The 27,311-nt window shown below is 37.7% G+C and overlaps 1 protein-coding gene across 1 annotated transcript in view; it reads left to right on the top strand.

Annotated features, from left to right (window-relative positions):
* Positions 1–10,525: 10,525 nt before the first annotated feature.
* Positions 10,526–27,311, top strand: part of UGGT2 (UDP-glucose glycoprotein glucosyltransferase 2) — a 136,750-nt gene continuing 119,964 nt past the window's right edge. Inside the window, exons 1-4 of the mRNA XM_061133771.1 lie at positions 10,526–10,741; positions 17,855–17,937; positions 23,891–24,021; positions 26,389–26,501. Of these exons, the coding sequence (XP_060989754.1) occupies positions 10,590–10,741; positions 17,855–17,937; positions 23,891–24,021; positions 26,389–26,501 (479 nt within the window). The 5' untranslated portion in view covers positions 10,526–10,589. The remainder of the gene's footprint in view (positions 10,742–17,854; positions 17,938–23,890; positions 24,022–26,388; positions 26,502–27,311) is intronic.

Raw genomic sequence — 27,311 nt, 5'->3', positions numbered from 1 at the left:
ATATAATTAATTAGTCAGTTACTTTCCTATTAGGATTGAGCAATAATTTCAGTTTTTTATGAACACCTTCATCATAGTGAGCTTCTGTTTCAATTACACTCAAAATTAAGCATTCAGCTCTCAATATTTAATCACTGATGACCTGAAGAAAGTCCCATATTCATTTATTACAGACAGTTGGAATTTATTGATTTGTTTCATGTCATTGTGATAATGCAGCCCCTCACTGCGAAATATTCTGTCTTCCAACAGTAACTGTGTATTCACTCTACAAGATGATTCCTATCTGCTCCCTTTTGTCACCACACTGCTTAATACCGATGTGCGGCAGTTTTGTGAGTCAGAGAGACATTTTGGTGTCACTAGCATCAATATGCTGATGCAGGAACATCAATATGCTGATATAGGCTCAACTCTATGCCAGCTGGTATTACTATTCTACTCTTCCAGCCTGGCTGAACTCGAGATAAAAATGAAAGCAAATGCTTAAATATAAATCCAGACAAAACAGCAGAGACACTGATCGGCAATGAGATACCTCCTGAGTCAATGACAGAAATTATTCTGACATTTTGAATTAAAGAAACTTGGAACATAAATTTTAGGTGAAGACATGACTTATAATTCTCAGTAGGATTAACAAAACTCCACACTAATGTTCCCACCAGTTAGTGAAATGCATGAACAGAAAACTCTATGGTAGGAATATGAAAATTATAACAATGTGGAACTGAAAGATAATCTCATAAAACATCTATTAATGATAAAGTGATATATTGCATTATAACAGGATATAATTGTTATATAATATGATAAATATATAATAGGATGATATGATTAATTATGTATTTGCATTTTTTAGTGCCTGCCATGTACTAGGCATGCACAAGGCATTTTATAGATATTACTTTACTCTGTTTAATGAAATTCTATGCATACTTCCTGGGGTGCATTGCAATGATATAAGTAACAGTGAGAAGTTCTCCCAAGTCAATTCACAGTGTCATTGTTCTTAGAGTTTTTATACTCTGTTTATTGTTTTTTGAGTATTCATAAAGTGCTCACATTGGCAGTTCAATCTTTACCATAATCACATATGTTAATATAGTAACATAATGCATTAAAATACCTAAGTCCCCAGTAGCCAACTGTTGGGAAATTTTTGTCACACATTACTGATGGTCTCCACTCAGCTGCAATGTACGCTCTGATTCATATTTACCTACTGCCTAGCACCCTCTGGAGGGCTTTCCTGGTGGCTCAGATGGTAAAGAACCCACCCTCAATGCAGGAGACATTCAATCCCTAGGTCAAAAAGATCCCATAGAGAAGGAAACAGCAACCCACTGTAGTATTCTTGCCTGGAGAAGTCCATGGGCAGAGGAGCCCGGTGGGCTACAGTCCATGTGTCACAAAGAGTCAGACACGATTGAGTGACCAACACATACACTTAGCACCCTCTGAGACGTTTCAGAGAGGTACGTTCATCTGCATCCCGCCTACCTTTAGAAATTCTAGCCCCACATATTCTGGATGCAAAATGATTCAGAACAAAAAAAGTTTCTGGGGCAAAAGATGGAAGCGCTAGTCTCCTGGGTGTTTATATAGTTTGGGAGGAGGAAGCAGGACAACGGAGCTAAAAGGGGCTGTTGTGAAGAGAGAAGCTTGAACTACAGGGGAAAGAGTGTAGAAGCCAAAGATGGATAAAGCAGGGATCCTATAAAGCAGAATAACCTGTACTCTCTCAGGTCATGTCCAGATCCCTTTTTCTTACAGGGTAGCTGTGAGCTGAAACAGTGAATGACCTTCAAACATGCCAGACAGCTCTTCCAAATAACCTCCCCCCAACAGCAACTCTAGCTGAGGTTTGGAAATGCATTCACACTAAATTAAAAATGAGTGATATCAGATTAACAGTGGAAGGGAAAAAAAGAAGAGATGGGGCCCCAAAGTGGAATGTAGGCAAAAAAAGTATCTAAAAAGTTTACCAATATTGTAAAACCTCCTTTCACTTTCTCTCCACCTCTCTCTCTCTCACTCACTGTCTCCCTGTGACATACTCATAAATTCCCTATTTGATGTGCTATTGGAAATGCCTTCATGCTCCTTTATTTTCCAGAATCCTTCCTCCCTAATGCTAGAGCTGAATTCCACCCTCAGAATCAGATGAGAAAGTAAGTGGGAACAATGAATTTCCCTGGTCTTCCTTTAGCTAGGCAAGAATAATAATTTTGGCTTTTGAAATAAAACAGTTATTTGATTATATCAAGATCAGCTGCTGGGTCAGGAGAATTTTAAACCAGAATAACACAAATGACCTAAGTTTTCTTGGTTCATGATACTCGATATGACTAATTTTAGACAAAGTGATTTTTTAGCATTTTCAGCTTCAAATATAACAGATTCAAGATAACAGTCAATACTAAATTTTGATATTTTGTTACATTTTAATAACAGCATTTTTAAAATAAACTCATGTCTTAACTTACAGCCATCTGACTTTCAAGTGATTTTTCAACCAATTAAACCCACATTACCTGCTGAGCCATTGAGGAAGCCCAATATGAATTTCTATATGATCCAGTATTTTCACTTCTAGGTATATATTTATATTTATATATCTGGGTATATATTTATGTATCGAAAAAATTGAAAGCAGTGTATCTAAGAGACACCCACGTTCACAGCAGCACTAGTCACAATAGTCAAAAGATGAAAGCCTCCCTCACATCCAACAGATGAAAGGGTAAACAAATGTGTATAAATACAGTGGAATATTATTCAGCCTTAGAAAAATAGGAAACTTTGACATGTTCTACATCACAGATGAACCTTGAGGACATTATGCTGAATGAAGTAAGCCAGCCATAAAATGACAAATACTGCATAATTCCACTTATATGAGGTTTCTAGAGTAGGCAGATCCATATAGAGAGAAGGTAGAATGGTAGTGAGAAGACCAGGAATGCGGGGGCAGGGTGAGCTGGGGTTTAATGGGTATAAGAGTTTCAGTTTTGCAAGATGAAAAAGTTCTGGAGATGGGCTGTGCAACAATGTGAATATGCTTACTACTGAACTGTACACTTAAGAATGGTTGAGATGATAAATTTTATATATGTGCATTTTACCACAATTAAAAAAACACTTCTGCCAGTTGTAGCATCTGATGAAGTTACATATCCACTGAAGTGGGACTTTCTAGGGTGTTTGATTCAATAGACAAATTCTGAAATGTTTGTTTAAAATTAATTTCATTGCTTTATAGTCATTTGGGATATGCATTTCATTGAAATCACTGAAAATAATTGACAACCTGAAAGAATGTAGAGAAGTTACAATTCTATTCTATTCCATTCCTCACTGAACATTCAATATATATTAGTTGAGCACTTATTATAAGCTAAACTGGAGATAAATGGTGACTAAGACATTATCTCTATATCCTAGTAAAATTTTAAAATGCATGGACTTCCCTGTCAGACTAGCGGCAAAAGAATGAAAGTGAATTCCAACTAAAAGTTATACAATTCACATTAAACAGAATACATAAATGGGTTGCTAAGCTAAGAAAAGGGAAAATAAGTTTAAGAATAAGGAAAATGGTAATGCGATTGAGAACAAAGGTGTATATGGGTATGATGGGATCAGAGTGTTAAGTTTTTCAATTTTTTTTTTAATGCAAGGAAAATAAAAATACATATAGAAAGATTCTCTAAAAACTTAGCCATTCCAAAAAAAAAAAAAAAAAAAAACTTAGCCATTCCAGGAGAGGGTATTTCTAAACAACATGGCAGGATTTAGAACATCAGCAGAGGATCTTCCAGGAAATGAGAAAACATAGACAATATTCAATTATGGGATTCCTTGGTGGCTCAGACAGTAAAGAATCTACCTGCAATACAGGAGACCCAGGTTTGATCCCTGGGTTGGGAAGATCCCCTGAAGAAGGAAATAGCCACCCACTCCAGTATTTTTGCCCGCAGAATTCCATGGACAGACGGACCTGGCAGGCTACAGTCCATGCATGCTAAGTCAGTTCAGTGGTGTCTGACTCTTTGCAACCCTATAGACTGTAGCCCGCTAGGCTCCTCTGTCCATAGGGATTCTCCTGGCAAGAATACTAGAGTGGGTTGCCATTTCTGACTCCAGGGGATCTTCCTGACCCAGGGATCAAACCTACATCTCATGTCTCCTGTATTGGCAGGAAGGTTTTTACCACTATCACCATGGGGAGGCCCATGGGGCCACAAATTTCACATTTAAAATCTAAAGTCTTTCAAGCAGTGTATATGTGAGGAATTTCATCTTAATTTTGCAGGCAATGAAGCAGCATCGGGGTTTTTTAAGGAAGACATTGACATAATTCATTTTGCGGCTTTTTATTTCACTTTGTAAAAATTATGAACCGTGTCACCAAAAAGTAAGACCCATGTACCCACCACCTTTCCTAAGACTTAGCCTACTACCGTTATCTTTAATAAAGCTCTCCATGGGCTCATCTTTGATCTTATCTTTTTTCTTACCCAGAGTTCATAAATATACTGAATTTTGTGTTAATCATTCCCTTACTTTCATTAGTTTGGATGTATCCCTAAAGTTTATGTCATCAGGTACTATCTCAATTTGAACCCCATGTAATTGATTCTTTGTACATGTATTCTTTGATGACTTGCTTTTTCATGGACATGTTTTTGAGATTCATCTATGTTTACCTATATAGTTGTGACTCTATTGTCACTGTTAGTATTCCGTTGAATGAATGAACCACAATTTATTTTATCATTCTACTTCAGTGGATATTTGAGCTGCATCCAGTTTTGTTGTTTTTACCAAGAATAATTCTACGAGCTTTCTTGCATAAATTTCCATAAAACTTTCTTTAAAGCAAAGGTGGACATACTGTAGCTCACGGGCCAAATATGTATAACCCAAGAGTTACATATTTTTTTACTTTTTAAAAAATCAAAAGAAGATTATTTGTGATATGTGAAAATAAGGAGTAGAGTCCATAGTAAAGTTCTTTGGAACACATCCCCATCCATTGTTTTACATATGGTCTATGGTTGCATTCATGCTGCAATGACAGGGCTGATATCTAAGTCATTCATAATTTCCTCAAAGTGTAGTCACACCAACTATTCTGGGAGGCTTTTCTTGAGATAGTCTCTTCCTTTAATTCCTGTCAGTATTATTATAATGTGCCAGAACTTCAGATCTTGTCACATAAAACTTCTTACTAGTTACTTTTTACGAACTGCACTATTACATACCTTTCTAACCAAATGACAATATTTCATGACAAATGTAAAGTAGCTGCTGTACATATGCCTATTTTTGTGGTTGAAAATCATGACAATGTACTTCAGATGCTTCCTTGGTGATTGAAAGAATTTGCTCAGCTTCTTAAAGGGCTAGATTTAAACAGGAAATAATTATCATGGGAAAATTTGCTAAAGCTGTTCATTTGTTTATTGGTTCAACAAGATTTCTCTAAAATGTATCTTAAGGAGTTTCATAAAATTTATTAACTTTTTTCTTGTAATAAATATACCAATATATGTTCGTGTATCCTTACTATGGCCTTTGAAGACATTAAACATTTTACCTCAGTATTTTTTCCAATTTTTGATGTAATCACCTTCCCATAGATGATATACAATTTATCTTGAAGGAAATAATGAGTTTGTGCATATAACTATACAAACTTCTACTAGAAGATGTAAAACTAGAATATACATTTCTTTGTCTTCCACCAACACCATTCAATCCTGACTGTTTTGTTGAAGAAACAAATTTAGCAAACTTTGAACACATAATCATAAAATACTGACCATATATATAAGAATAGAAAGCTGTTAAACAGCAGGTTTAAAGTTCTAATAATCCCCCAAATAAATAATTTAAAAATTACTTATTTCACATACTCAATTTGCTGTTTGAAAATTTCATCAAACATTCCTGAAATCACACATTTGTGAAGCATTTGTCATCTCTTTTAAATAAAATATACAAACCTATAAAAATCAAACTTACTGCTGATACTTAAAGGAAACTAAACTATTACTAATTTGATTATGTGTGGGTGCTTAGTCACTCAGTCGTGTCCGATTCTTTGAGACCCTATAGATTGTAATCCGCCAGGTTCCTCCGTCCATGGGAATTCTCCAGGCAAGAATACTGGAGTGAGTAGCCATGCCCTCCTCCAGGGGATCTTTCCAACCCAGGGATCGAAGCCAGGTCTCCCACATTGAAGATGGATTCTTTACTGTCTAAGCCACCAGGGAAGCCCCAAAATACTGGAGTGTGTAGCCTATCCCTTCTCCAGGGGATCTTCCTGACCCAGGAATCGAATCAGGTTCTCCTACAATCCAGGTGGATTCTTTACCAGTTGAGCTACCAGGGAAGCCCAGTTTGATTATGATCTGGGCGTGATCTTGCTTAGGGAAGAAAAGCATAACAAATCAGTAACCAAGTCTATAAATTCTTCCCATCTGGAATGAAGGGCAAGATTTCAGTTACCTGTAATCAACTGTGTCCAAAACATTAAACAGAAAATTCCAGAAATAAGTAATTCATAAGTTTTAAGTCTCACTCCATTCCCGACAGTGGGATGAAATCTTGAGCCATCCCAGCCAAGAGGTGAATCAGCCTTTTGTCCAGTGAATCCAGCCAGTTAGTCACTTAGTAACTGTCTGGCTCATTAGATCAACGGTTGGGATATCGTAGTGCTTTACACTCACATACACACACTCTATATGACTTAATAACGGCCCCAAAGCATAAGAGTAGTGATGTTGGCAAATCACATATGCCAAAGAGAAGCCATAAAGTGCCTCCTTTCAGTGCAAAGGTGAAAGTTCGTGCCCTAATAAGGAGAAAAAAATCACATATACTGCTGACAACATGAGGCTGCTAACATCTACGGTAAGAATGAATCTACTGTTCGCGAAATTGTGAAGAAGGAAAGAGAAATTTATGCTAGTTTTGCTGTCACATCTGAAGCTGCAAAAGTTATGGCCATGGTGCCTGATGAATAGTTAAGGTGGAAAAGGCTTTATATTTGTATAATAAGGTATTTTGAGAAGGAGATAGCACCTTAATATAACTTTCATCATAGTATGCTGTTATAATTATTCTATTGTATTATGGGTTATTGTTGTCAATCTCTGTGTCTAATTTATTCCAAGTATGCGTGTATAAGAAAAATATAGTATAATGGGAGTACTATCAATGGTTTCAGGCATTCGCTGGAAGTCTTGGAAAATAACCACCAAGGATAAGGGGAAATTGTTGTATTTAAGATACTTAAATTAACAAATGAGAATAGGGTCTTTTTTAATAAAAGAAATCTGGAAGATGTAGGAGTGATAATTTTAAAAAGCTGCTATAGCCCTGAGACTTTATTTAGGTGGAAAAAATTAAAGTTTTATTCTACTTACTATGTGATAATTTGGCAGTAACTTTATCCTTACAGAGCACCACTATTTTCATTAAATAAGTATAGCCTATGCTGTCTAAAAAAAGTCAATATGATTTATTCTATGAAACACAATATTCTTATTATATAGCACTCATTAATCACTTCTTCCACATACAATGAAAACAGCTAATGTCATCAATTTTCACTTATATTACCCCAATGTGAATAACTTTGAATAACATTTTGCTAAGCAACATTAAAATACAATTGTGTCCCTGAACTGCATTCAGTTCACAGCCAATCTGTGCCAAAGGATTATGGATAATAAAGGTTGGAATACTTTGTTGCTCCACTAACTTGAGTGACCTTTCTGAGTCACTTAATTTCTGCATTTTAAAAGTTTTTCTATCTGTCCTTAGAAATGACATATAAAAGAGACCTCAAAGTTGGTTCACAACCTCAGGAGTTCCCCGGGTGAAATTAGAATCTGGCCCCCATATAGAGACCAGAGAATTAGAAAGACCACTCCAGATCAGTAGGTGGCAGTTTTCATCAGCAAGGGAATTTACACACCACGCTTGTCTTGGGTAGCTACAAGATGAGTCAAACTCTGCACCTACCTGCTAGAATCTTAAAAATTCATAGACACCTTAGTGGGGTTCAGGCATGGATATAGTCCAGATGGTCTCAATAACACTATTTTCTCAAGGCTGCTTCCTTAGAGTGGTTCCTAGCATGGGAACAGTGGGTGAAATGTACATCCAAGGACAGGGTAGGGGTTAGGTGTCTCTGATTGACCAGGTCCCGCTTAAAGATCAGCTGGTGGTTATGTCCTCTTGGTGACCTTCTCCAACATTTAAATATCATTTAGTCCTACTCTTTCTTTTGTTTTGCAGTAGAGGAATGCCCAGGAATGACCTGTCTGAGGAATATTTCAAATCCGTTTATGTGTCTAGGAAAATACTATAAAAACTAAAATGTATAATATTTATGTAAACAAATAGCCCTGGACTTGATTAATTTCATTCTCTTTAAAAGAGAAATGTAGTATTCCTTACTATCCTGAACTCAAATGTACTGGAATGTTTAATAATATATGTTTTAGTAGTATTCTTTAATACTACTAGTATGTTTTAGTGTATTCCATGTGACTTTTTATATGGGGAATTTCTTAAAGATTTGCAACCCATCAGATATGCTGATATTTGACATTCACTGCCAATAGTTTATTTCCTTTATCCCACAATCTCAGTCAAAAATTCAGTCCAAAAATAAGTGGAAATGAGGAGTTAATTAAATGTTTGTGAAGGGTTCATAATATATATATTTTTCTTATGCTCTATGAATAGAAATAAAGTTCCTTACTCATCTGCCTTAGATTTCTGCCTACTGACCCATAAAACAGGAACTCTTCAATATTTATTTAGCCTCAATAACATGTACTATGCTAGATACTGCAAGAGATGCTAAAAATGAATAAGGCATGAGCCCCCAGGGAATATATCATCTCTAGGAGGAGAATAAATAAGCACTGTATTCAAATTCTAAAGTGAGAATTATAAGTGGTATATGGCAGTTAAAATAAAGAACTTGTGGGAATTTAGAGGAGGGATAGATCATATCAAGTGGGAGAAATCAGGAAATGAAGGCTAACCTCAGGAAGTGAGACCTGAATAGAATTTCCAGAGCAAGGTCCTCCAAGGAACCAGAATGCTTACAAGGATGAGGGGAAAAGAAAAAGTGGAATGATCATGCTTCAGCAACTTGAAGAGACCCAGATTCCCTGTAGTGCAAAAGAGTAAGGGGGAAAAAAGGAATGAACCACGTGCAACCCGTAAGCTAGTTATCCTGGCTGCTGCTTCTATTTACCATATATTGTAATATATATAATAAATTTACTCTCTTCTGAATAGAAAAAGGATCATTCCTGACTAGAAGCCAGAATCTTGAGGCTCCAGCCCTGCCCAGTTAAATAAAACTGAATATTTTGAGTTGTTGAGTCATACCTACTGGAAAAACAGTTAACTCTGCTCCAAGGCTTTGTCATTGAACTGGATGTACTAAATTCAAGAGTTTGGGGGTCAGACAGTCCTTGATTGAAAGTGAGTTTCAATCACAGCTGACAATGATTTTGGCTGATAATGACAAGAGCAACTATCACTTTTCTATGCATTTTCACCTGTTTTTTCTCTAAACTAGCTCTTCTGAAAACTTTAATGTGCACAGATATCACGTGAGGTGCCTGTTACGCCAGGGGTTTGGATTCAATAGGGTTGAGGTGGGGCCTGAGATTCTGCATTTCTAATGAGCTCACAGGTAATGCTGATGCTTCAAGTATGTGGACCACTTTTGAGGACGAGAGGCTTTTGCACAGCTCCCAGACAGCAGAATCAGCATTACCTGGGAACTTGATGGCTATGAAATGCAGATTATCAGACCCCCGCCCAGACCTACTGGATCGGAAACACTGGGATGAGACCCAGTACCTTGTGTTTTAACAAGCCCTCCAGGTGATGTCACCGCTTTTCGAGCACACTCGAAGCACCTGGCGGGAAGGCTGGGTAAAATACTACTTATTGAAGACAGAATCTCACCCCCAGATAGTCGCCTGTAACTGGTGCGTGGTGTGGTCTGGGCAACGGGCTGTCTAAAAGCTCTACCAGGTGACTCAGATATGCAATAAAATTTGAGAATCCCACGAGGGAGGTATTTAACTTTTGGCAGGCCTTCTTTTCCGCTTATGTAAATATCCACGCTGTGGATAATATCCACGCTGATTCCTCCCTTCGCGTCCAGATTTTGCCGTCTTGAGCCACACTTAGTCGGTCAAAATCCCACTTCAGTCTCCCCTCCCGGTGTCCCACATCTTTGGTCCGAGAGCCTGAGGTCCCGGGGGCGGGACCCGCCAGGACACCAGCCAAGCTCCGCACTCCGGCGCCGCCTTGCACCTACGTGGCCCAGGGGTCCGCCCTCGGGGGCTCCCGGGACGGCGCCGGAGCGCTCGGCGCATGCGCTTGGCGCCCGCCAGGCCCCGGCCCGTGTAACGGACTCGCGCTCCCCCCACCGGAAGTGGGCGGTCGCGCTACGGGAGGAGCCGGCGGTAGCGTGGCGGCTGCGGGCTGAGGGCGCGGGGCTGAGGGCGCGGGGCTCGTGCTTCCCTGGACGCACCATGGCAAAGGCCGCCGGCGTAGTGCGGCTGCTCCTGGGCTTCGCGGCGCTCTGGCTCTCGCTGCTCGGAGCCCGGACGGCCTCCGCGTCCAAGGCGGTGACGGCCCACTTGGCCGCCAAGTGGCCCGAGACCCCGCTGCTGCTGGAGGCCAGGTGAGGGAGTGCGGGCCGGACCCTCAGCCGAGCCCGCGCGGAGGGAGGGTTCGGCGGGGCTGTGGGCGCCCCGGGACCTCGACGGCGCCTCAGACGCTTGACCCTGGGAGCATCACCTCCTCCGCTTGCTACCCTGGGCGCCGCACTCAGTTGCGGCTCTTTCCCCCCCTCCATTCCTTCTTTGCCTCACCCACGGGTTTGAAAACTTTTAATTCCTTTGGATTTTCTTAGTATTTACGTGAGAGAAAAGGAAGACTGGGAGGTGGACTGTGGTGTTTAGTGCAAGCTCTTCAATTGATGGAGGCAGTTCTAGTTTTTAGGAACCGGTATTTGAAGCACCTAATTTCATACGATGGCTTTCTGTGGAGAAGAGAGCGTCCCAAAGCTCTGACTTCTTTCTGAATCTCCTCAGCTGGAGTTAGTGCATAAGGTATCATGTACCTTATGTGGAGAAACAAAACTGGGAGATAATGAATTTTAATCTTAGTATTCCAGTAGTTAAAATTTGAAAGGTTTTTTTTTTTCTTTCCTTTTTTAACCGGCCTGAAGTTGTTTTGTTGGCGTGAAGTTTTTAATGCCAGTTGCTTTTGTATTAATACTTCATCAGAGCCATAGCTTTTGGTTCCAGAGTCTTCATCACCTTCGTGATGTTGCGTATATAAAATATGAAAACAGATTTTTAACATTGAGCTATAATTTATGTAATTATTATATTATTATTATAAATTATAATTTATGTAATTATTATGTAAGGTATTAGTTTCAGGTGTGCAACATAATGATCTGATAATGTGTTCACATGGTGTGAAATTATCACCATGGACATAAGTCCAGTTAACATCTGTCACAACACATAATTACAAAGGTTTCTTTTCTTGTGGTAAGAACTTTGAAGATCTCTCTTGGCAGCTTTCCAGTATGCAGTTCTTTACCTACAGTCACCATGCTTGACCGATTATTTATATTGTAGCCAAAAATTTGCATGTTTTGACCACCTTCACTCATTTCTGCCGCCTCCCTGCTTCTGGCACCCAATCTGTTCGCTGTGTAGGAGCTCATTTCCTTACTGTGTTATGTTTGTTTTAAGATTTCATAGGGTATTTGTCTCTGACTTATTTCACTGAGCAAAATTCCCTCAGGTCTGTCCAAGTTCTCACAAATAGCAGTATTTTTTTTTTTTTTTATGGCTGAATAATACTCGTGTGTGTGTGTGCATTTTCTGCACTCTCCAACAGCCCCAAATGCTTATCCAGCGTCCCGCACAATTTCCCTGATAAGGGGAACTGACCCCTGCTTCAGGTCCCCCACCCACCCATGTGCAGGTGCAGTCCTGCTCACTCTCCTTTTTTTCCACTTCTCCTTTCATCCTGCCAAATTTTGCATGGATCTGTATATTCCTTTCTAGTGATCAGGGACGCTTGCCCATTCTCAGCTGATGTTCTGCAAGATCTTCGGTATCTGAAGGGGTATTCCTGATGCATCCATGGAGAGAGATGCACTCCACATCCACCTGCTCCTCTGCCATCTTCCTGTCTCTACATTTTCTGTATTCTTTTATCATTCAGTGGATTCTCAGGTTGTTAAGATATCTTGGCCATTGTAAATACTGCTGCACTGAACATAGGACTACCTGTATTTTAGTTACAGTGTTTTTCACCCAGAATTGGAATTGCTGGATCATATGATAGTTTGTAAAAATTTTTGATGAACCTCCAAACTGTTTTCCATAGTGGCCGTACCTGTTTACATAACCAGCAAGGGTGCACATGGATTCCTTTTTCTCCACAGCCTCACCACACTTGTTATCTCTCTTTTATATTTATATAATTATATATACATATACTTTTATTTATTATTGGCTCTACTAAGTCTTTATTGCTGCATGGGCTTTTTTGTAGTTCCTGGGCTCTAGAGCACGGCTTGGTTGTCATGCACAGGCTTAGTTGCTCCACCGCACGTGGGGTCTTCCCAGATCGGGGATCAAACGGATGCCTCCTGCATTGGTGGATGGATTCTTTACCACTGAGCCACCAGGCAAGCCTATCTCTTTGGGTTTTGTTGTTGTTGTATATGGCCTTTATTATGTTGAGAAGAGATAGGCTGCCCACTCCAGTATCCTTGGTCTTCCATGGTGGCTTAGACTATAAAGAATCTGCCTGCAATGCGAAAGACCTGGGTTCGATCCCCTGGAGGAGGACTTGGCAACCCACTCCACTTTTCTTGCCTGGAATCCCCATGGACAGAGAAGCCTGGTAGGCTACAGTCCATGGGGTCGCAAAGGGTCAGACATGACTGAGCGACTAAGCACAGCACATGTTGAGGACATTCCCTCTATACCCATTTTGAGTTTTTAATCTTGATACTGATTTTTTTCAAATGCTTTTTTTTTTTTTTTGCGTCTATTGGGATGATCATGTGGTTTTATCTTTAATTTGTTAATATGGTGTTTCACATTTGTATATTTGTGGGTATTAAATCATCCTTGCCTCCCTGGAATAGCTTGATTATGGTGTATGATCCTCTTAATGTATTGTATTCAATTTGCTAATATTTTGTTGAAGATTTTGCATTTATGTTCAGCAGGAATGTCAACCTTTAATTTTCTTTTCTTGTGTCCTTTTCTGGTTTTGGTATCAGAATAATGCTGGTCTTATAAAACAAGTTTGAGAGTGTTTTATTTTGGAAGAGTTTGAGGATTGGTATTCTTTATTTTATTTTTTAAGTTTATTTTTAATCAAAGGATAATTGCTATACAATATTGTGTTGGTTTCTGTCATACATGTTTGGTAGAATTCAACAATGAAGCTATCTGGTTCTGGACTTTTGTTTATTGGGAAGCTTTTGATTACAGATTCGGTCTCCTTATTAATAATAAGTCTGTTTGGATTTTTCTATTTCATGGGTCAGTCTTGATAAGTTGTATGTTTCTAGAAGTTTATTCATTTCTTCTAGGCTGCCCAGTTTGTTGTTGTTTAATTGTTCATAGTAGTCTCTTATGATCCATTGAATTTCTGTGGTATAGATACATCTGTATAGATGTTACAATATATAGATATTTAGATGTAGTATAGATATTACGATAAAACAGTTTTTATTAAACAAAATATTCTAGTTTAAAATATGTCCTATTCCTCTACCTTTTCCCCAGTTTCTTCCATACTTTGCATGGATATGGTCTCACACTCAGTTCCAAATCAGTCTAACTTCTTCCATTATTAGACTGGCAGTTGGAGTGTTTCAATTTCTACTTGCCTCAAGAGTCTGAGAATTGGAACTCCCATAGGATGCTCTAAGGAGCATCCTTAGGTTCTTCACAGTCTAGCCCCACTCTGTTGTACCATCCCCATAACTTGTAGTGAGTTGAATGGTGGCTTCCAAAAAGATATGTCCACATCCTAACCCCTGGAACCTGTGAATGTTACCTTATTTGGAAAAAGGCTCTTTGACAATGTAATCAAGGGTCTTAAGACATGATTCTTACGGGTCTGGATGGATACTAAGTCCATTACGCTTATAAGATACATAAGAGAAGACACAGGAAGACCAGGACATATGAATAGAGACAGAGATAGGATTGATGTAAGCCACAAGCCAAGGACCACCTTAAGCCTTCAGAACCTGGAAGGTTCTCCCCTAGAGCATTTGGAGGGAGTGTAGCCCTACCAATAACTTGATTTTGGACTTCTCCAGAACTGTGAGACAGTAAGTTTCTGTTGTTTTAAGTCACCAAATTTTTGATAATTTATTACAGCAGCAATAGGAAACTGATTTGCTTTTGTACCTTGAAGTAGGGTACTGCTGTAACAAATACCTAAAAATGTAGAATTACCTGTTGAATCTGACAGAAGCTGGAAGAGTTTTGAGAAGCATGGTAGAAAAAGCCTAGATTGCCTTGAGGAGGCTGTTGGCAGAAATACAGAATGCTGGAGTGGGTTGCCATGCCTTCCTCCAGGGGATCTTCCCAACCCAGGGATGGAACCCAGGTCTCCCACATTGCATGCGGATTCTTTACCTTCTGAGCCACCAGGGAAGCCCAGGAATGCTGGATAGCCCAAGAATACTGGTAGCCTATCCCTTCTCCAGGGGATCTTCCTGACCAAGGAATCCAGCCGGGGTCTCCTGCATTGAAGGTAGATTCTTATCAGCTGAGCTACCAGGGAAGCCCTAAGACACTTATAATTTAGTACTATTTGCTAGGGATGTTTATAGGCCGATGAGGCTAAATTGTTCAACACCTATACCATAACTTGAACATTTAAACTGTATTTATTCCACTGGTGTTGCTCTTATTGAAAATATTTTTTGAAATAACACTTATAATTACTGTCCGGCTCTTTAGTACATGTAAAATTATCCTCTACGGAAATTTTTTTTTTCTATGTTAGAATAGATAAAATTCTTTTGAGAAGAAACCTTGTTATTTGGTGCTAAATGTTATATAAAACAAGTAAACAAACTGGAAATACCAGAATTTTGGATTTTTTTTTTTGCTTTTAAAAAGTTTGACCAAAGTAATAACTTACATTTTTGGAAGGTAAGATGCTGATTTAGATGGTCTCTCAAGGCTATTTTGTCCTCTAAGAGTAATGATTGGCAAATTGCCTATGAAAGTAATTCAAGAAGAGTTCTCAAAGTGTTAGAGCAGTGGTATAGTGAAGTAGTAATTGTGAGGGAATACTTTAGTAAGGTGATTACTTTGAAGGATCATACTCATATGTATAAATTCCGACATATGGAAGAAGTCTTTTTCCCATAGTTGCACAATATATGAGCATTGTCAGTAGTGTTTGGTCAAGTCAGTTAGGTAACAAGTGTTGTGCTCTACTTTTCTAAAGGTTTTGTACCATAACTTTTTGGTTACATCCTATTTAGTGTTTCCCATAGTTTCCTCTCCTTTTAGCCTTTTTGTTTGTTTATTTGCCTGTTTTAATGCCATTGAGTTGGACACCATTAATAACAAGGGTTGCCTTGGAGTTACTGCTTTAAATTCATATGCCTGTCATGTTTAGTATGTTGATGAATTAATCAGTTTTCTCACCTCCTTTTCTGCCTTTATCTCAGACTCACAAGAATTAGTTAACTTTGCATGTGTCTTGAATGCCCTCAATACTTTCCATTTATATTAATCATTAGGTTTCAGTTCAGTTCAGTCACTCAGTCGTGTCCAACTCCTTGCGACCCCATGAATTGCAGCACGCCAGGCCTCCCTGTCCATCACCAGCTCCCGGAGTCTACCCAAACCCATGTCCATCGAGTCGGTGATGCCATCCAACCATCTCATCCTCTGTTGTCCCCTTCTCCTCCTGCCCTCAATCTTTCCCAGCATCAGGTTCTTTTCCAATGAGTCAGCTCTTCACATGACGTGGCCAAAGTATTGGAGTTTCAGCTTCAGCATCAGTCCTTCCAATGAACACCCAGGACTGATCTCCTTTAGGATGGACTGGTTGGATCTCCTTGCAGTCCAAGGGACTCTCAAGAGTCTTCTCCAACACCACAGTTCAGAAGCATCAATTCTTCGGCACTCAGCTTTCTTCACTGTCCAACTCTCACATCCGTACATGACTACTGGAAAAACCATAGCCTTGACTAGATGGACCTTTGTTGGCAAAGTAATGTCTCTGTTTTTAAATATGCTATCCAGGTTGGTCATAACTTTCCTTCCAAGGAGTATGCGTCTTTTAATTTCATGGCTGCAATCACCATCTGCAGTGATTTTGGAGCCCAAAAAAATAAAGTCAGCCACTGTTTCCACTGTTTGCCCATCTATTTTCATGAAGTGATGGGACCAGATGCCATGATCTTAGTTTTCTGAATTTTGAGCTTTAAACCAACTTTTTCACTCTCCTCCTTCACTTTCATCAAGAGGCTTTTTAGTTCCTCTTCACTTTCTGCCATAAGGGTGGGGTAGTCTGCATATCTGAGGTTATTGATATTTCTCCCAGCAATTTTGATTCCAGCTTGTGCTTCTTTCAGTCCAGCATTTCTCATGAGGTACTCTGCATATAAGTTAAAAAAGCAGGGTGACAATATACAGCCTTGACGTACTCCTTTTCCTTTTTGGAACCAGTCTGTTGTTCCATGTCCAGTTCTAACTGTTGCTTCCTGACCTGCATACAGGTTTCTCAAGAGACAGAAATCATTAGGTTTACTGAGGCTAAAAAAAAGAAGGTCGACAACAGCAGAATCTGTACCATCTGTTTCATGGTTGTATCCTTTCTCGTTTAAATAGTTAGATCTACTTGTTTTTGGTGTCTTGTACCTTGTTCCAAACAAGACTGAATAACCTTTCACTTATTTCACTATTTCCAAAAGGCTTTACATTGCTTTGGCTATTTTTTCTTTCCTATGCTTTTTGGATAAATGGCATTTTTTAGGGGGTTTCCAGGCCAAAGACTTAATGCAGTGTACCAATTTTCTGTTAATTTTTTGATTAAGGTATTTTCTGTTTGAAATAAGATTGTCTACACAAATAGGTAGCTAAATAAAAATAATATTGCTTTATAAAGATGTTTATAAGACCAGGTTTTATTTTTGAAAAATAGGCTATTTTTTACCTTTTTACTTTTATATAACACTGTCTGTATTGCCATTAAATTATACCTCTCAGGGCATTTCACATGCGTGCATGCTAAATCAATACAGTCATGTCCTACTCTTTGCGACCCCATGGACTGTATGTAGGCCACCAGGCTCCTCTGTCCATGAGATTTTCCAGGCAAGGATACTGTACTGGGTTGCCATTTCTTTCTCCAGGGGATCTTCCTGACCCAGGGATCAAACCCTATATTGCCATTAAGTTATACTTCTCAGTGCATTTCACATCGAAGACAAAATAAATTATCTATTTTTTACCTAATAAAGAGGAAAAACCAAAAGTAATTTGTCATATAGTCTTTTCCAGTTATGATTATATTCCTGTAGTTTAGAATGATAACTCAGGAAGAATCATCAGTGTTTTCTCTTTTTGTATTATAGTAGATGGAAATCGGTAACCTTAGTTTTGGGAGTTTTGGTTTTTACCAGAAGTTGTAATTTGGCTCTAAAATACATTTTATAGTATCAAAATCATTTTTTAATTTCTAGCTATTAACTGATTACTTTTATTTTTAATAGTGAATTTATAGCAGAAGAAAGTAATGAAAAATTTTGGCAGTTTTTGGAAACTGTACAAGAATTAGCAATTTATAAGCAAACAGGTAGGTGTGTACATATTTCAACTTTCCAGATACATATTTTTGTGCCTATGTTAGACATGTTTATTTTTAATGGTAATGTTTAAGTGTATATACTTAATTTAGTAAATCTGAGTATTAACTTTGAAGATATTTTAATGGAAACTATTCCAGTCATCCATTTCCAAACGTATAAGGTTTTAATAATTTATTATAAGAAAACTTACAATTAGCAGCGTTTGGCTATTACATTATAATCAAGAAATAGAAATTGTTGAATTATGGTTTTCTTTTTACCTAGACTTCTTTGAAATAGTATTAGTTTTGCATGTAATAATGGTGAAAGAATTTTTTTTGCCATAATACTTTTACTCCTGAACTCTTAAAGAGATTTTTAATTTTTTCCCTTAACAAGCCAGATAACCTGTATACTTTCATTTCATCATTTATAAAATGGGGTTAATCATTCCTACTTTTTATACGTGTGTATGTATACATATATACGTATATACACACACACACACACACACACATATACGTATGTAGTTTTAAAATGAACACATGTTTATTACTGTGTTTCTTAGGGAATATCAGATGCTGAAATTAGATTTTAGCAGTGGAGGCTGAAAGGTTAATTATTGTTATAAGGAAAGGTTAAAAAAAAAGATTAGTTTACTGTCTCTACGGAGAATAGAATAAATGATGTTAACATAAAACCCCTCAAGTGGGAATTTTCTCACCTTTTAAGCATAGAGAAAACTTCTGAGTAGGATGATTAAGTAGTTTAGGATTTTATTCCTGAGTGTAAATGTAAGATGAACAATGGTTTTGAGTGTTTTAAGTGTTCCTTTACTAGAGCTTGTTTGGCTTAAGTGGCCTTTAAGTTCAACAATTTTATGATTTTTATGAGATAGGCTTAAGATAAAGAAAACAGACATACCTTTAATATTTTAAACTGAAATTATTTCCAAAACCAAGTAAATTACTCTTTCAAAAAACTTACTAAAAAGCTTCATTATTCAGTAATCATTATTTGAATCATGAGAGATAATATGCACTGCTTTAGATACTGAGAATACAAACATGAATAAGTGTGATCTATGTTCTCCAGACCTTGTAATATGATGGAAACAGCAGAACCACTACTTGTAAGTGATCACAGCTTTACTAGGGACAGATAGGTATAACATGGAAGGATATAAAGAGGTGCCTGGTCAGTATTTCAGAGAACAGGACAGTCTTTCCAGTGGTAAGTGCTGGAGTTGAGTTTGGATGACAGGATTTAGTGAAATCATAGGGAAAGGAAGACAAGCAGAAGAGACAACAGGAGTAGACTGCAAGGAGAAACTGTGACCACTTAGAAGTCTACTTGTAAAGCAATGGGAGATTGTTGGTTTTGTATTTATCCCAGTTGAGCTATTTCAAATCCTAAAAGATGGTGCTATGAAAGTGCTGCAGTCAATATGCCAGCAAATTTGGGAAACGCGGCACTGGCCACAGGACTGGAAAAGGTCAGTTTTCATTCCAATCCCAAAGAAAGGCAATGCCAAAGAATGCTCAAACTACCGCACAATTGCACTCATCTAACACGCTAGCAAAGCTCAAAATTCTCCAAGCCAGACTTCAACAGTGAACTGCGAACTTCCAGATGTTCAAGCTGGTTTTAAAAAGGCAGAGGAACCAGAGCTCAAATTGCCTGCATCCGTTGGATTATTGAAAAAGCAAGACAGTTCCAGAAAAACATATATTTCTGCCTTATTGACTATGCCAAACCCTTTGACTGTGTGGATCACCACAAACTGAAAAATCCTGAAAGAGATGGGAATGCCAGACCACCTGACCTGCCTCTTGAGAAATCTGTATCCAGGTCAGGAAGCAACAGTTAGAACTAGACATGGACAACATACTGGTTTCAAATAGGGAAAGGAATACGTCAAGGCTGTATATTGTCACCCTGCTTATTTAACTTATATGCAGAGTACATCATGAGAAACACTGGGCTAAATGAAGCACAAGCTGGAATCAAAATTGCTGGGAGAAATAACAGTAACCTCACATATGCAGAAGACACCACCCTTATGGCAGAAAGCAAAGAAGAACTAAAGAGCCTCTTGATGAAAGTGAAAGAGGGGAGTGAAAAAGTTGGCTTAAAACTCAACATTCAGAAAACTAAGATTAGGGCATCTGGTCCCATCACTTCATAGATGGGGAAACAGTGACCAACTTTATTTTTTTGGGCTCCAAAATCACTGCAGATGGTGACTGCAGCCATGCAAGCCATGTAAGTCACCAGCTTACTCCTTGGAAGAAAGGTTATGTCCAACCTAGATTGCATATTCAAAAGCAGAGACATTACTTTGCCAACAAAGGTCCATCTAGTCAAGGCTATGGTTTTTCCAGTAGTCATGTATGGATGTGAGAGTTGGACGGTGAAGAAAGCTGAGTGCCAAAAATTGATGCTTTTGAACTGTGGTGTTGGAGAAGACTCTTGAGAGTCCCTTGGACTGCAAGGAGATCCAACCAGTCCATCCTAAAGGAGATCAGTCTTGGGTGTTGGGAGTGATGCTGAAGCTGAAACTCCAATACTTTGGCTACCTGATGCAAAGAACTGACTCATTTGAAAGGACTCTGATGCTGGGAAAGATTGAGGGCAGGAGGAGAAGGGGACGACAGAGGATGAGATGGTTGGATGGCATCACTGACTCAATGGCCATGAGTTTGGGTAGACTGTGCGAGTTGGTGATGGACAGGGAGGCCTGGTGTGCTGTGATTCATGGGGTCACAAAGAGTCAGATGTGACTGAGTGTCTGATTTTAGTTTTGCTATTTGATATTTTTTTTTAAAAAAAAAAAGCTAAATTAATATATCAGGTTTTTGTGATAGTTAAAAAAAAAAAAACTAACACCAGATTTTCTGACTTTCACTTAACATTCTGAGTGTCCCTATCTCACATTTGTTCTTCTCAGTACATGTTTATGAACTTCATTGGTGACATTTTCTATTGGAGAAGCTGTCTTGAAAATTACTTTTATAAATTTTGAAATCTGTAAGTCGCTTAGGTTTATTAGCATATTTTATACCTAAAGGAAACATCATGTCTGGACAGACTGGAGGCAGGTCATTAACAAGTTGGAATATAAGCTCAGGAATACCTAAACCCAAACATAGGAGATGTATATATTTCAAGGTTGAACAGCTAAAATGAATTGTATTAAGGAAAAGCAAACAAACAAACATAGGAGGTGTATATATTTCAAGGTTGAACAGCTAAAATGAATTGTATTAAGAATTACTAACACAAAAATATAATTCTGTTGAAGTTGTTCATAATGGTGAGAGTCAAATGCATATTGCTGCCTCATTGCTGATCTTGTTAGGCATAGGAAGAAATGGTATATATGAGGAATTAAATATGTTAAAAACTATCAGACTTCACTGAATTTGTTTTCAAGACATTATCCTAGAGGATACATTAAAACCCTTAGTTACTCATAACTTTCTAGGTTGTTAAATCTCCATGAGGCCTTTTCAGTACTCTTCACTGAAGAATAATTTCAGTGATACACTTACCTAAAACAAATTGCGAGTGTTGAACATTAACTTTTTTAATTCGGGTGCTAGTTTTCTGCTATTTCATGAGGACAGTTTACATTATGTACCAGCACATTAAGACTTTTTAAACATTGAATTACCTGTTTTTAAATGATTTTGTATGGTTCTGCTACAGAGTTATGTATTTATTAATGTCTCAAGATAATTAACTAACCTGTGTTGTTTTGTGTGGTGAATCAGAAATGTCAACCAAGGTTTATCTGACTCCAGAGTCTATTTTCATTTTTCCATGTTCTCAGCATATAAAAATTCTCAAAGCCCATAAAGATTTTAATAGTTTCTACACAAGTAAAGTTGTCTATATATTTTGAAGGAAAGATTTTTAGAAAAGGTTATGACATCTCTAGCTTAGTTACTTAGAACTGAGAACCAGGTTTGGGGTAGGAAAATGTTTGCTGTCTGGATGTGCCACATTTGAAATGCTTGTGGAATATCCAAGTGAGGATATCCAGTAAGCTGATATGAGTGAGAGATTTAGGTTAAAAAATCTAAGCTAAAAGATAGGATTTGGAAGTTAGCAACACCAAGAAGGTAATGGCAGTTATAGGGATAAAGGATGGAATCAGAAGAAAATAGATAAAAAAACACCAGTGTTTAAGAGATAACCAGAGAAGAACATGAGACAGAGTCTAAGGAGTACCAGTGGAGGTAGGCAAAAACCTAGAAAATGTGGTATCATGAAAGCCATGTTGAGTGGTAAAAGATAGATGTTATCAAATACTAAAGATGAACCAAGTAATATAAATATTAACCTTTATCAACAGAAAAATTAGTAGTGAGTTTGAGAGCATTTTTACTGGTATAGTATTGAAAAACTATAGTAAGTTGAGGAAGTAGAGATAAAGTATTACTAAATTTTCCAGGATTGACTATGAGGCAAATACGATAAGCCAGTACCTAACCCATCAAGTGCTGCTGTGGCTTTTTTTTTTTTTTTTTTAAATGAGTGATTTATGTATATTAAATGTCAATATGTAAAAAACTGAGTGAAAAGTGAAACTAAAGATGAAAGATATTGAAAGGGCAAAATCATTCTTGGCAGGTTAGTTGGTGAGCAAGGATTTAGTTGTTTTTAAACATTACCTAAAATATAAAATAGTCCAATGCATTCATGATTGTCTTGCAAGTTAAACCTAAAATACATGTTTACTTTCTGTAAACCCCTGAATCCTACATCTGTTACTACATTAGAGATACTTCGGTGGCTCAGACAGTAAAGAATCTGCCTGCAACACAGGAGACGTGGTTTCAATCCCTGGGTCAGGAAGATCCCCTCGAGGAGGGCATGGCTACCCACTCCAGTATTCTTGCTTGGAGAATCCCATAGACAGAGGAGGTTAGCAGTTTACAGTCCATCGGGTCACAGAGAGTCAGACAGGACTGAGCAATTAACAGTGACCTTGACAAATTTTGATGTCTCTGTCTGGTACTACTCAGATTTGTTTCTGTTGACTCAGTTCTCTATTTTCATGTAAAACCAATCCATTTTGACTGATGTAGTCTTATTTTTGTTATGTGATTAAATTTTGACTATGTTATTGACCCTGTAGCTATTAGGATTTTTTAAGATCCATTTTTAAGATAATACCTCCTCTTTAGTTGCTTTTGTGTTGCTTTTACTACCAAAGCAGATCTTGCATTATTTTTTTGATTGTTGGAGGGAAACTCAGTATAACTTCCTGAAAAATCACCTGTAGTTTGTTGAAGTAGAAGTGAATGATGTCTCATCTGATGAGACAGCGTCTTCTCATATGATGAGAAGCGTCTCATATGATGACTCTTTGAAATACATGGTTAGGAAAGTATTATTGGCCTTAATGAAAAGGTCTATTCACTTCTTAGATATTACTTCCATAAATGTATTAAATGTCTATTTTGTGTGACAAGAGTAGAAAGGTATAATTGAAAGGCTAGAAAAGATTCCTGCCTCAACAGCTTAGCTTAATAGGAAGGACAGCATTAAACAAATAATTATACAAATAATTTTTAATTGCAGTTTAAGAATTGGTCTAGAGATGGTGTAGAGTCCTAAGCTGTTCTTAGTCTCCTCTTAAATTTTAAGTAGGGCCTATATCTTATCCATGTATTATAACTCCTCAACCTGGGAGTGAATGTTGTTGTCTTCCACTTAGATTTTAATGGCAAGATTATTTTAGTCTGGACTTGTATTGATTTCCTGGACTTCACTGGAAGGTACAAATGAAGTAAATAATAAAATGGAGATCTTGATTTTCCCTTTTGTTGTAACACCTTCTATTCCAAACTTAAAATATGACATTAGTTTAGTTAGCTATACACTGAGAGATGTGCTAATGTGTTGAAATACAAAATACTAACATCCTTTTCTTTTGAATTCTTTTTACAGAATCAGATTATTCTTACAACAACTTAATCCTGAAGAAAGCTGGACAATTTTTGGACAATTTACATATCAATCTCTTAAAGTTTGCTTTCTCTATAAGGGCATACTCTCCAACTATACAGATGTTTCAACAAGTATGTAAAAATACCCAGACTGTATTTGACAAAGAAGCATACTAGAAACATAACTAAATTTCTTAATGTGAATATCTTTAGTTAAAAAAGATCTACAAATTTATTATACCTGGTTCCATAGCCTATCATTGATTGTATTTTCATTGTTACCATTGATTATAATTAAATATTTCATGTAATTTTATAGTTATTTGATATATACAAAAAGGCAAAATGGTTGTCTGAGGAGGCCTTACAAATAGCTGTGAAAACAAGAGAAGCGAAAGGCAAATGAGAAAAGGAAAGATATATCCATTTCAATGTAGAGTTCCAAAGAACAGCAAAGAAAGATAAGAAAGCCTTCCTCAGTGATCAGTGCAAAGAAATAGAGGAAAACAATAGAATGGGAAAGACCAGAGATCTCTTCAAGAAAATTAGAGATTCCAAGGGAACTTTCCATGCAAAGATGGGCACGATAAAGGACAGAAGTGGTATGGACCTAACAGAAGCAGAAGATATTAAGAAGAGGTGGCAAGAATACACAAAGAACTATACAAAAAGGTTCTTCACCACCCAGATAACCACGATGATGTGATCACTCACCTAGAACCAGACATCCTAGAATGTGAAGTCAAGTGGGCCTTAGGAAGCATCACTACGAACAAAGCTAGTGGACGTAATGGAATTCCATTTGAGCTATTTCAAATCCTAAAACATGATGTTGTGAAAGTGTTGCACTCAATATGCCAGCAAATTTGGAAAACTCAGCAGTGGCCACAGGACTGGAAAAGGTCAGTTTTCATTCCAATCCCAAAGAAAGGCAATGCCAAAGAATGCTCTAACTACCGCACAATTGCACTCATCTTACACACTAGCAAAGTAATGCCCAAAATTCTTCAAGTCAGACTTCAACAGTACATGAACCGTGAACTTCCAGATATTCAAGCTAAATTTAGAAAAGGCAGAGGAACTGCGATCAAATTCCCAACATCCGCTGGATCATCGAAAAAGCAAGACAGTTCCAGAAAAACATCTATTTCTGCTTTATTGACTGTGCCAAAGCCTTTGACTGTGTGGATCACAACAAACTGTGGAAAATTCTTAGAGTGATGGGAATACCAGACCACCTGACCTGGCTCTTGAGAAATCTGTATGCAGGTCAGAAAGCAACAGTTAGAACTGGACGTGGAACAACAGACTGGGTCCAAATAGGAAAAGGAGTATGTGAATGCTGTATATTGTCACTCTGCTTACTTAACTTATATGCAGAGTACATCATGAGAAATGCTGGGCTGGATGAAGCACAAGTGGAATCAAGACCGCCGGGAGAAATGTCAACAACCTCAGATAGGCAGATGATACCATACTTAGGGCAGAAAGTGAAGAACTCAAGAGCTTCTTGATGAAAGTGAAAGAAGAAAGTGAAAAATTTGTCTTAAAACTCAACATTCAGAAAATTAAGATCATGGCATCTGGTCCCATTACTTCATGGCAAATAGATGGGGAAACAGTGGAAACAGTGGCAGACTTTATTTTTTGGGCTCCAAAATCACTGCAGATGGCCATGCAATGAAAAGACACTCCTTGGAAGGAAAGTTATGACCAACCTAGATAGCATATTAAAAAGTATAGACATTACTTTGCCAACAAAGGTCCATCTAGTCAAGCTATGGTTTTTCCAGTAGTCAATTATGTATGTGAGAGTTGGACTGTAAAGAATGCTAAGTGCTGAAGTATTGATGCTTTTGAACTGTGGTGTTGGAGAAGACTCTTGAGAGTCCCTTGGACTGCAAGGAGATCCAACCAGTCCATCCTCAAGGAAATTAGTCCTGCATATTTATTGGAAGGACTGATGCTGAAGCTGAAACTCCAATACTTTGGCCACCTGATATGAAGAACTGACTCTTGGAAAAGACCCTGATGCTGGGAAAGATTGAAGGCTGGAGGAGAAGGGGATGACAGAGGATAAGGTAGTTGGATAGCATCACCGACTCAATGGACATGAGTTTGAGTAATCTCTGGGAGTTGGTGATGGACAGGGAAGCCTGGTGTGCTGCAGTCCATGGGGTCGCAAAAAGTTGGACACAACTGAGCAACTGAACTGAACTGAGATAAGGAAATAATGAGGACAGATCACCATTGACATTAACTATAAAGAATATTTTAGTTTAATGATACATTTTCATTAATTTCAAAGTATATTTTCCTACTATAAAGTTGATTTTGTTAAATTGTTCGATTCTGCCTGTGTATAGATACTTTTACTTTAATTAGAGCAATAACTTAATAGTAGTTGATAAGCTGTTTTAATCAAAGTAATGTGTGAGTTTTAAAAATGATATTGTAATTACCAGCTACTGTTGCTAAGTATCGTCTTTGAAATCTTAGATTGCAGCTGATGAGCCCCCACCAGATGGCTGCGCTGCATTTGTGGTTATCCATAAGAAACACACCTGTAAAATTAATGAGATTAAAAAGCTGCTGAAGAAGGCTACTTCAAGGTAAATTAATGATAGCCTGTAGTAAAAGGAGCAGTTTATAAAGAGAGATGAGGGTTGAAATAGAAATTTCTTGCAATAAAAATTGTAATATTCTAAGGCTGTGTTTAAAAGAATGTGCACTGAATATTTATCTGAGTCTTAAGTCCTTCTCTAAAATATATAAGTACTTTCAATATTTTGTCTTGATTAGATTTTGATTTTAGAATACCAAAATACCATAAAACACATGAGAGAGATATTTTATATACATAAGTTATTTTTTCAAATACAGACAGACCTCAAAGATATTGTGGCTTCAGTTCCACCTCAATAAAGTGAATACTGCAGTAGTTCACATGAAGTTTTTGGTATCCCAGTGCATATGAAAGTTACGTCTACACTAAACCGTAGTCTGTTGAGTGTACAAATGACATTTTGTCTAAAAAATGTACATCCCTTAATTTAAAAAAACTTTATTGCTACAAATTGCTAACCATCTGAACCTTCAGCGAGTCTTAATCTTTTTGCTGGAGGAGAGTGTGAAATACTGCGAGAATTAGAGAATTAAAAAAATGTGACACAGACAGGGAGTGAGCAAGTACTGTTGGAAGAATGGTACCATAGACTCGTTCAACACAGTTGCCACAAAGCTTCAGTTATTAATCCAGTTGTCTGTGAAATGCAATAAATGAAGCAAAAAGCCCAATAAAACGAGGTATGCCTGTAAACATACAAAACTGTGGATTTAGCTATACTATATCTCTTTAAATATAAATTGAATGTGTACCTTGGATATTAAAAATTAATAACAAAAATACAGAATTACCTTTT

Source organism: Dama dama, chromosome 30, assembly GCF_033118175.1.
Source record: "Dama dama isolate Ldn47 chromosome 30, ASM3311817v1, whole genome shotgun sequence".
Taxonomy (NCBI): Eukaryota; Metazoa; Chordata; class Mammalia; order Artiodactyla; family Cervidae; genus Dama; species Dama dama.
The sequence above is the reverse complement of the archived record's forward strand: the minus strand, read 5'-3'. Positions and strand labels throughout refer to the sequence as shown.